This window comes from Engraulis encrasicolus, chromosome 18, assembly GCF_034702125.1.
Source record: "Engraulis encrasicolus isolate BLACKSEA-1 chromosome 18, IST_EnEncr_1.0, whole genome shotgun sequence".
Lineage (NCBI taxonomy): Eukaryota > Metazoa > Chordata > Actinopteri > Clupeiformes > Engraulidae > Engraulis > Engraulis encrasicolus.
This window is the reverse complement of record NC_085874.1, coordinates 13,152,283-13,164,824: the sequence shown is the minus strand read 5'-3', so window position 1 is coordinate 13,164,824 and position 12,542 is coordinate 13,152,283. Positions and strand designations below refer to the sequence as shown.

The window sequence follows — 12,542 nt, the reverse complement described above, 5'->3', positions numbered from 1 at the left end:
AGCGGTTAGGGCGTCAGACTTGCATCCCAGAGGTTGCCGGTTCGACTCCCAACCCGCCAGGCTGGTGGGGGGAGTAATCAACCAGTGCTCTCCTCCATGACTGAGGTACCCTGAGCATGTTACCGTCCCACCGCACTGCTCCCCATGGGGCGCCACTGAGGGCTGCCCCCTTGCACGGGTGAGGCATAAATGCAATTTCGTTGTGTGCAGTGTGCAGTGTTCACTTGTGTGCTGTGGAGTGCTGTGTCACAATGACAATGGGAGTTGGAGTTTCCCAATAGGCTTTCGCTTTTCGCTTTTCGCTTTAAGTTCATGTGGATGCACTGCACTGTTCATAATGCACTGTATAATACACATCTATAATGCATCGTAATTTACTATAAGCCCCATCAGGCAGCCTGTAGTTTATATCCAGTCACGAGCACTCATAACACCCTTGGATTTATAAAGCATCATACGCTAGATTCATGGTTATTCGTTACTGTTAACATAACACGTCATGAAACATCATGGGTGTAGTTGTAATGCGTTGTAAGTCATTATAATGTGCATTATAATTTGTTATAAATGCGCTTATAATGCGCTATAGATATGGGCTTCATAGAAAGCGTTACCGAAAATCCAATTACATTGAGGGAAATAAGGGGTTAGACAATGAAACTGAAACACCTGTTAATATATCCCCGAAATGGTTTTGCATGTGCCGCGTCCGCCGCGTTAGGTATTTCATGTTAACGCTATAACTTTTGAACGGATGGTTGGATTTTCCACAGATTCAGTATGTTAATGCTCTAGAGTAGCTACATGAACTGATTCGATTGTGGAGACCAATACTTTCAAGATGGTTGAATTCAAGATGGCCGAATTTTTGTTTGGCCCACAACTTCTGACTGGGTGGATTGATTTGTCCCAGACTCGGTGTGTTAATGCTCTAGGATAGGTTCATGAACTGATTACATTTTGCAGGGCAAAACTTTCAAGACGGCTGAATTCAAGATGGCCGAATTTTTGTTTGGCCCATAACTTCTGACCGGATGGATGGATTTGTCCCAGATTCATGTACAGAATGAAAAAATTGTGTTGGGGAAACATGGCTTACCAGTGTATGAGCAACCAAGGAGGCTGGAGTGAAAACATGTTTTTGTGTGTGTGTGTGCGCGTGTGCATGCGAGTGCGTGTGTGTGTGCGTGCGAATGAGAATGTCATTGACTTAAAAGGAGCATGCTGTGAAAATGTGTGTGTGACTGTGTGCACGTGAATGAGTGAGTCAATGAATTAAAAGGAGTATGCTGTGAAAATGTGTGTGTGTGTGTGTGTGTACCAATGACTGACCATCAGTGTGTGTGTGTGCGCGCGCGCCCTTGAGTGCATTCCCATCTATGCCATGTGACATGTCTCTTCAGCCACAGAGTGACATCTTCCTGTCCTTTGTGTGAGCATGGTAACCAACCGCCTAACCACATGCCAGATAGCCATCACAACAAAGGGGGGTTAGTTACCATGGAAACTGACTGCTATGGAGATTTGGGTGAGGGGGGTTTATAGGGATGAGGGACAGGTGAGAGTGCCGAATAGGCTGGAGATACAGGGCTTGTCCAGCTCACTTGCACTCACCGATTAGCATAAATATTGTACGTACACACACACACACACACACACACACACACACACACACACACACACACACACACACACACACACACACACACACACACACACACACACACACACACACACACACACACACACACCGTACCATACACCACACACACACACCGTACCATACAACACACACACACCGTACCATACAACACACACACACACCGTACCATACACCACACACACACACCGTACCATACACCACACAAACACACCGTACCATACAACACACACACACACTCTGCCATACAACACACACACACACACACACACACACACACACACACACACACACACACACACACACACACACACACACACACACACACACACACACACACACACACACACACACACAGTAACATACACCACACACACACACCGTACCATACACCACACACACACACCGTACCATACAACACACACACACCGTACCATACACCACACACACACACCGTACCATACAACACACACACACTACTTTTGTTCCCCAGAAATCACACACAAGCCTGCAAGTATGAACGCACACGCACAACGGCTTGAATATGATATATACCTGCATATACATTGTATCTGATTGATTATTGTTAATCACATATTGTACATAGCCTACTAGTGTTCCATACATTAATGCCAATTTATATTTCCAACTAATTACAGCTGTTTGGGAGTATTATGGTAGATAAGCTGCATTTGTATCAGTTTCAAACCATATTTATGAACAATTATGTTAAGTTACTCAAAAATATATCCTTGATTATAAAAACGTGTCCCTGGCTTTCAAGTAGCTCTAGAAAACGTCTGATGAAAAACTATTGTGAATGAACTTGATTGTTAATCCCCTATATAAAAATGTCAATTTCCCCAAATTTTCCAATACAAGATACAAGTCATTTTGCTACGAAGCTATATAAAAAGAATTACTGGAATTTTGGTCAGAATTTTTTACGTCACGTCAAGAATGCAAACATTTTGATGGACTTGTAAACTAGACATGGCTGGCAGGTTGGTCAAGCATCGCACCATCGTAGATCATCCAAAAGGACACAAAATTTGTCCTCCAATTACATATTAAAAAAACTACCCCCCTCCACAAATTTGATTTAACCTGTTGGGAATCAGCTGATCGTAACACAGGACAGGCACACCAGTCTACAGTAGCTCAGTCACATGAATTCACATCCTGAATGGCATTGCACCAAGGAATAGACTAAATGACTGGGATAGCAATGGATTCCTCGCCGTCATGTCCAGAGCAACATGGCATCATAAAAGCAAGTAAGATAACACGCCGATTTGAACCGTCTATCGCGCTTGTGCATGACGCCTTTGCGGGTCAAAGACGTCCAACATGAAATTGTCCTTCAGTGCTAACGGATACTTTTGCTTAAGTGAATGCATGACAGCCAAGACAAAAAAATCTTTTCAAAAAACCCTCTTTTTTTGCATTCATAATAAGCAAAAGTATCCGTTGCACTGAAGGACAATTTCATGTTGGACGTCTTTGACTCTTGCATGTTGACTCATGCTCAACAATGCCCTGTGACTGGAGATTGTTTATGGTTTTGTTCTGAAAAATCAATTACTTGGGGAAACTATGTTTCAATGTTACAACTTCAGTACAAGTTACAGAAGCCTTTATTTGTAGAGAATGTAATGAGGATGGCCTCTTGTGATTCAAAGCTTGTTCAGCATGACATGATGAGACACGCAAACACACACGCACACAACCTTTCCTTCCATTTACCTCTCACCACAGAAAAAAACCACAACACTATTCTGGGAATAGTCTCTTCATATCATATCATATATAACACGTGTCACCATTCACACATACTCATGACACATAACACACAGAGACACGCTCTCACACACACGTGGAACTGTGCCTGGCATTGGTTATAGGTGCAATGTGACTCAGGGCTGTGGGTAAATAAAGATCAATATCCAACCAACGCACCTCTGTCTCCCTGCCATGTGATCTTCAGTCTGTAGTGTAAAACCCAGTTTATGCTCAGGATTGTCTGCGCAGTGTTGCCGACAGCCTCGCAGAGATTTTGCCCCCCTTCGCAGACGCTTGGTGTGCACCTCCAAAAATGTGACTGCTCACAGACAAGCTTCGCAGACAACCGCAGCTGTGATTGGCCATCTCCAACAGAGCCATTCCGCCTTAGATGACAAGCAACTACTTCCTTGTTCTAACCTTCATCAGGCTGACTGTTGGCGAGAGGTAAATGCGAGTGATGTGCCCAGGCATTGTAGCTCCATTTATTTACATGAACCCAAAGACAAGACGTGCACATGCAAGCTACGACGCTGAAGTTACATTGGGACAGTTGAACAGTGTCTCCATAGAAAAATTCCACTTCATGCGAACTGCTCTCGACAATGAACCACTTGCTTGCTCCAAAATATCGTGGTGGCTGCTAGTGCAATCAAAAATGCAGGTTGACATTTCTTAAATATGTTTCATTGCCGCCGAGTCTGGGTAATTAAATGAAGCTACACAGCAACAGACATATTATAGTCTACTCCATTCTATTGAAGGCAGTTTGAACAATCCTCTCAGTGCCCCTTCCGTTGTGACGATGAATAACATAGCGCAGACCTATTGATCCCGTCAGAGCAAAAATCAAAACCATCTGCAAAGGCATCTCTGCGACAGGCTACTGCGAGAGCATACCAGGGTTCATACACTTTTTCAAACAGTTTTTTCCATGACTTTCCAAAACCTTTTACCGTATCTACAGGACCAAAAAAAACACACAAAAAACAATGACCAGTCGAGTGTGTGGGGGTGGGGGCATATTATATTATATATTACATAGCCTATATTATAAATATGTAAATATATTTTCATAGGCTACATTTTTACTACAGGCTATAAGCTGCCATTATACTACTTGTTGTATTACATTAATTGTATTATTCACTATTGTATTTATATTATTCACTTGTCTAGTGTAGGCATTGAGTCAGAAATGAAAATTAATAGGCCAATAGGAAATAAGGTTGTGAAGTCATCATGAAGACAAATTTGTATATCAACATGCCCTCTACGGAGATAGATATAAATGCTTATCCTGCCCAAGCAATTTAGAAAACATGCAGTCTACTCTACACCTGCCTAAGCACAACAGTCCAAAGCTCCTGTAGACAGATCATGTTTTGTCATTTGTTGTGGTCGTTGCTGGAGCCAAACAAAAGAGTGCACTGCTCGTAGCATAGGTCTAGTGTAACTACTCAAGGAAATGATAGCATGAGGAGGTTTCGACCTCTCGTCATCATGCTTGCCAGTGAATTAATAAAAAGAAAAAATAACTTAAAGAAGAAAAAAATCCAAAGGAGTTTGCAAACCTTTTTTCCATAAACATTACTTTTTTGTTCAGCACCAGGGATTGTGCCCAAGTAACTCTACAAGGACATAACATGATTTATCTTGGTTACAATACTGACGATACTTACAATACTTGGTTACAATTTATGTAACCTCACACAGTGCACACATCCACACTCGTGCGCACATAAACGTACGCACCTACTTCAGTGAAATGTTGTTCCAATGAACATGATTGCTTTCCTCTGATAAGACACCTTTGAGAAAACCAACTACACGAGCACCATGCACACACCCACACACACACATATGGTCCTGAAAAAGAAAACCTGACACACACACTCATCTGAGGAGCGAAGGGACCAATAGTTCAGGCAGCAATGGTCGCTTGAGGGTCATTCCACGCCAAATCAACAAGTGCCCGCGCACTTAGGTCTCAAAAAATTCTGAAAATATTACCAAGTGTACCAATGGTACTTAAGAGAAACACTGTAAATTTATTTGAATGTAAGATGTATACTCTCCGTGTTACAGCCAATTTTACTGGGGGAGGGGGGTGCCCATTTTGTTCACACTCTTTTTTTTGTCAAAGTTCACAAGCCCCTAGCTCAATAACTAAACCATGTAGGAAGCTCACATTTGGCATGCTGGTACATAGATAGGAATAGTTTGTTGCTAAACTGTCAGTTTTGGTCTGTATGATCCTGCATCGTCATAGCATTCCCTCAAAGACGATACAAATTGTACTGGAGTTTTTGGCTGTGCTCTGTTTAGGCCATCAGAAGACATATTTGTGCCCAACATAGCCTCATGATTTTTTCCCCTTGTAGATACAAGTAGAAACACTCCCATAAAAATCTATAAATAGAAAGGAAATCCCATCAGTGTTTGACCAGAAGACCTCACAAGTCTGACAAATCATTTTGGGTGTCATTTTCAGAGCACCAGAACACCTTGTGGGATTGTCCACAGATTTTTATTTTATTTTTTTCTTCATTCTCCATGAAGTCTTCTTTTAAAAACTGCCAATGACGCTTGTCTTATGTGATGTTTTCGTTTTTAATTTCCACCCTGAACATGGGCAAAATGCAAAAAGAGAGCACATGAACATTTAATGTAAAGACTAAATAATCAAATGCAAATTTTACCCAGACATGATCACCCGAGAGTCCTTGTGCAGGGGTGTAGATATCCCTTTCAATTTCAATGATTTCAGGAGCGTTCAATGTGGTAGCAGGTTCACACACCAAAAGTGACAGTAGGTCAGGCACAAAGAGTCATGTTGTTACTTTTTTTGACCAGCAGATGGCAGCGGAAGAAACGCATAGAAAACATATTGCTCTCAATGTGCATGGTGCCCATGTTCAGGTTGGAAATTAAACAAGAAAACATCACATAAGACAAGTCTCATTGGCATTTTTAAAAAGAAGAATTCATAGAGAATGAAGAAAAAAATAAAATAAAAATCTGTGGACAATCCCACAAGGGGTTCTGGTGCTCTGAAAATGACACCCAAGATGATTTGTCAGACTTGTGAGGTCTTCTTTTCAAACACTGATGGGGTTTCCTTTCTATTTATAGCTTTTTATGAGAGTGTTCCTACTTGTCTCTACAAGGGGAAAAAAACAAGAGGGTATGTTGGGCACAAATATGTCTTCTGAAGGCCTAAACAGACCACAGCCAAAAACTCCAGTACAATTTGTATCATCTTTGAGGGAATGCTATGACGATGCAGCATCATACAGACCAAAACTGACAGTTTAGCAACAAACTATTCCTATCTATGTACCAGCATGCCAAATTTGAGCTTCCTACATGGTTTAGTTATTGAGCTAGGGGCTTGTGAACTTTGACAAAAAAAAGAGTGTGAACAAAATGGGCACCCCCCTCCCCCAGTAAAATTGGCTGTAACACGGAGAGTATACATCTTACATTCAAATAAATTTACAGTGTTTCTCTTAAGTACCATGGGTACACTTGGTAATATTTTCAGAATTTTTTGAGACCTAAGTGCGCGGGCACTTGTTGATTTGGCGTGGAATGACCCTTGATGGAAAGAAAACAAACAAAAAAAACCTGAAAATCTGCTGGAGGTTTTTCAGGATCCTGCACCAGAGACACAAAAGGTTGACGAATCAAACAGAACCAAAACAGAAGAGGTTGGCCTTCCTGGTGGGGACCTTGGCAACGTGTGTAATCAGAACACCCATCTTTTTGTCATTGTTCTACTTGTCTGACACTTGGCCAATGGACTATAAATTGGCCTTCAGTACATGAAACACCTGTGAAATCATATGAAATATGCCACTAAACAGAGAGAGGCAAGGGGAGAAAGGGGGTAAGTGAGAGAGAGAAAGAGAGAGAGAGACACAGAGAAAGAAAAGAAAGAAAGAGAGAGAGAGAGAGAGAGAGAGAGAGGGAGAGAGGGAGAGAGGGAGAGAGAGAGAGAGAGATGCACACAGTATGTGCTAGTGTGTGTTCAGTATGTGCAGGTGAGCCTACTTACAGGTTAATGACGTGATCTGAGGGTCTGTATTCCGGAGGGTCATCCGACTTCTCCACTTTGTGCTGATTCTGACCCAAATGAGCAAACCTGAAAAACACACATGCATGCACGCATACACAGCGTGAAAAAGCTGTTTTAATATCATCTCCTGCGCTAATGTCCAATGATAAACCAAATCCACATAAAAATCGACAACACTTATCTCAGTCATAAAACGTCTATCTGAATTTATTAAGATTGCCCCAGACACATTCAAACGTGCACATGCAGAACACGCATAAACACACACACACACACAAACACGCACGCACACAAACGCGCGCGTGCATGCATGCATATGTGCGCGTTAAGGCACCATGTAATCAAACTAGGCACTGGACATGCTTGTTGCAGGATACGCACCCGACACAAGGTACGCTGACGCGTGTGTAAGGTGCAATATTGACAACCACGAGGGGCAACCTTCCAAACGTCCATGTTGAGGTCGCAGTAGGCAAATATTGGAAAATATTAATGAGAGCCCCGTTGGCCATCTGCCCCCTACATGCTACCTCCATGGCTACATATAATACAGTAAGTATTATGCACATGGTCGCATATGTAACTGAGGTCACCTGTACAGTGCACCACACAGGACTCCAACCTGCGACCTACCAGTCAACCCTCCAGTCCGGCGCGGGAGGCTCAGCACGACAGAGTTAAAGGTCCAGACCGATAGCTCAGCGCCACGATACTGTATCAGGTTTTGGGAGAGAGGTTTACTACTACACCGAAATCCTGCTAGTTGGCATCTGTTACGCATGCCTGGGCCGGGCCTTACACACACACACACTGTATAATAAGACTTTAGAATACAGAGGAAAGTATGCCTAGGCAACCTTTATTAGTACATTTAAACACACACAAACACAAAGTGAAAACAGACAGACAGAGAGACACACACACACACACACAGACACACACACACACACACACACACACACACACACACACACACAGACACACCTGTGATAGGTGAGCAGGTCCGCATCGGCCAGTGGTTCGGAGAGACTGAGGCCATAGGGCTCTTTCATAGGCTGAGGCTCCTGGAGGGAAAGGGCAAACAGCACAAAGGTCAGAGCAGAGGTCACATGAATATGACTTCAACTCAGTGTCTAACCTCGCATCCTCTTCTTTTGCTTGTGGACTCGTGATGCGCGGCAAGACATCATTGACGACAGAAGTTTTGTTCAAAATTTTGTCAAGAGCAAGCAGGCCTGATTATAACAGTAAAAGTACAGTTTGGCACGTGACGTACGCAATTTTTACCGGCGTCGGGAGCCGGCTCTGCACCGCACTGAATGTTGAAAATAGAACTTGAGCGTATTTTTCACGCCGGCGACCGGCGGTGTCTCATTCAAATGAATGGCAAAGTAGCACGCTAGCTTTGGCTGTGGGGGGGGTTTGAACAGGACTGGTTGCGCACGCTGACGCTGTCAGTGTGAAAGGCAGAGTAGAACAAACCGGCAGAAAGACCGCGTCCGTCTCGTGTCCGTTCCGTTCGGCTTTGGTATGTCTGACGCCTTATTATTACCACAATTATTCTGACAAATCTGAGTCATGTGGGGACCTTCTCCAAAAAACACAAATCTCTGAAGGAGTCTTTGCAGGGCGAATGAATGTTGATTGCTGCTGCTGCTGCTGTGAATCAATGCTACCGCAACGTCTTAGTTATTTTGTATTATTCCCTTTTGTATTATTCACAAGGTGAAAATGTACTAAAGAGGTTTGCTGCTTAGCTGGGTGGTGGGTTGCCTTGTCTGTTTTTTGCAGCTGTCAAAAATTCAAATAAAAAAAACCTGGAGTGAGTGAATGAGTGAGTGAGCGAGGTCTCCTCAAGGACCACTGAGCACAATGCCATCCTGTCTGTCGATGAGACATCTCTGAACAGAGAACCTTCAAGATTAGAATGCACGTCCTCTTGCCACAGACTACTTACTGCACCACCAACCACCCAAGGGCACTCAGCTTTCTAATGTCACGTGCAACTGCATGAAACGGTACTGAGGCCATCTGAGAGAAGTGTGGCATAACATTTGAGCATTTCTTGAGATTCCGTCAGGTAACGGCTGCATCAAACTGCTATACTACTGCTGCTACCTCAATACATAAATCATGTACTGTAAACGGGATGGCCAATGAATTGATTTTAAGACTCCAACAGGTGGTAAATGTACTTGTTGGCTGAACATGGTGCTTACAAGTCAACTGCCACATTTGAAAGGCCTTATTGGGGATATGTTAAGTGCAATAATCACACTTCTTAAAGTTTATTTTGTTCCAGACATGTAAATGTTTTGATCTTTTACCCGAGATGTTTCAGTCTTCATCAGAGGGTCACATGGATGTCGATGTGTGCCGTGCTGATGTTGTGGAGGAGTGACCTTCCTGTCAATATTGACTGGCTGGTCACACCTCTTGCTGTTTGAGATGCGGCCTCAGGATGATGGCTTCTAAAGTACGTCACACATCAACATCTGTTTGACCCTCTGATGAAGTCTCACATCCATGTGAGGAAAAAAATTAAAACTTAACACGTCTGAAACAAAAGAAACTTTAAGAATTGATTCAACTTTTAGACATGATGATGAATGTCACACATCTGTAATAATCACAATCCTATTGACCATATCAGCTCCCTGCTTGGCAATATGTCTCTATTCTACAGTATGGTGGTAATGTGTTTTCCCTTTGAACATAGCAATGGGAGCATATCAATTCAATGCACGCGCAGGCACGGTCATGCACACACAAGCTCATATGGGAGTGAGCTAGCACACGCACACACGCAAGCACTCAGACACGCACACGCGCACGCAGGCATACACTTTTATGCGCTGCCAGGGTTATGTAACAAGCAAGTCATCAGCATGTTTCCTCATGACAGCCCAGCGCTACAACTTCATTTTCACATTTATGTATATACATTGATTACTGCAAGCAGGCAAACACAGGCACACACACACACACACACACACACACACACAAAAACACACGCACACACAGGGGTACAACGCACATACTGTGCGTGCACACACACGCACGCACACGCACACGCACACGCACACACACACACACGCACACACACACGCACACACACACACACACACGCACGCACGCACGCACGCACACACACACACACACACACACACACACACACACACAAGCATTCATTTCCACTCCTGCAACGGTTGATTATTCCCGCTGCGGCCACTTAATGTGACAATTCACAGATGGACTCTCAAGCACACCACTTTTAACACTTCTTTACAATGTACGATTCCACAAGAACATTACGAGTAGGCCAAGAACACCCCCTGCCACAACACAATAGGCGACACAAGCATGCTGTAAACACAACAAGGAACACATGCAGACCAACACACGCAGAGCAACGCACACGATCACTCAGACAAATGCACTGGTAACCAGGAATGGGTACTGGCAAAGGGTTCACGATTCAATGCGCATCACAATACACACGCCACGATGCAATTCGATCACGAAGCATAGCGATTCATGTACTATTGCGATGCATTGCAATACTTCAGTAAATGTCTAAAAATTCAGCTTGTCAGTTGCTGTATAGCATTCATATGTCAATGTCAAGTCAATCTGGGAGAGAGCTTCCATTACAATAGAAATATTACCTACTCTCTACTGAAGAAAATGAACCAGTGCCGAATTCCATTTTATTAGTATTAAATAATCGATTGTCATGAATCGATGCAGTATATTGTGAAAATAAGCATCACGATGCGTTGTCATGGCGATTTTTTTGCACAGGCAGAAATAATAAAACAGGTGGGCCCAGAAAAAAACGGACGGGCCCAACCCGAAAGTGTGTAGGTAGATATTATAATACTGCGCTCTAAAATGATACTTTGAAATTGAAATCATAGAAATCACAGAAGATGAACCAGACTTTTGACAAAATAATTAATTATCGCTCAGTGCTATGCCATTAATTATAGTTCAATGAGGCAACAGTTGACTGTCAAGTGTGAATGGGGCGGGCCTGGATGTCAAGTGGGCGGGCCCAGGCCCACCCAGGCCCACCCATGGCTACGCCTATGGTCAGTAACATGAATGTTTGAAGGTAACCAATATGCCATGGATGTGAAGACAAAGTTGTTTGTTATTGGTCAATTCCACTTCAGAATCTATTATGACCAGTGTTCTAAACAAAATAAAGACAAGTCCAAGGACAACTAATTTGGCAAGACCAGTGTCTGAGTCCAAGACAAGTCTGAGTCCAACTAATAGCGAGTCCAATACAAGTCCAAGACCATAGAAAAATGGACCCAACTCAGTCCGAGTCCCAACTCAAGTACTACAGTCCTGCTCTTAACACAGTCAACACACACACACAAGCACACACCAAAAAGAAAAAAAACTTCCTACAATGTATGAACAAATGACACGTGAGTGCACACGCACGCACACACAAACACACACACACACACACAGGTTGTACCAGCTTCAGTCTAGGGCACACACACACTTTGTGCAGGGACATATTCACACACACGCACGCACGCACGCACGCACGCACATATACAGTTAATCTATAAAGAAAAAAGTAAAATGCACACAAAAACAAAACACACACACATGCACGCATGAATGCGCACACAGGCGTACCCACACACACAAAACACACACACACACACACACACACACACACTCCAGCCTAGGGCACATACACACTCCAGCTGTAAAGAAAAACGTAAAATACACACAAAAAGCAAACACACATGCGCACACACACAAACAAAAACACACGTACGCACACATGCACGCACGCACAACGGGCACCTTGTGCAGCAAGCAGAGAGGTAATTGTAGAGAGAGGAGGCAGATAATCATATGTTTAAATATTTTATCAGCAGCAGATTTTCCCGTTTCCGTGGTGATCAATGCTGGCAAGGCTGTCGCTAGCGGGGAGAGGCACGAGGCTGTGTGTGTGTGTGTGTGTGTGTGTTTCTGTGTGTGTTTGTG

The 12,542-nt window shown here is 43.4% G+C and overlaps 1 protein-coding gene across 1 annotated transcript in view; it reads right to left on the bottom strand.

Moving 5' to 3' along the window:
• Nucleotides 1-12,542, bottom strand: part of fig4a (FIG4 phosphoinositide 5-phosphatase a) — a 131,255-nt gene that overhangs the window by 11,894 nt on the left and 106,819 nt on the right. Inside the window, exons 22-23 of the mRNA XM_063223065.1 lie at nucleotides 8,508-8,587; nucleotides 7,503-7,589 (exon numbers count right to left, since the gene is read on the bottom strand). Coding sequence (XP_063079135.1) covers nucleotides 7,503-7,589; nucleotides 8,508-8,587 — 167 coding nt within the window. The remainder of the gene's footprint in view (nucleotides 1-7,502; nucleotides 7,590-8,507; nucleotides 8,588-12,542) is intronic.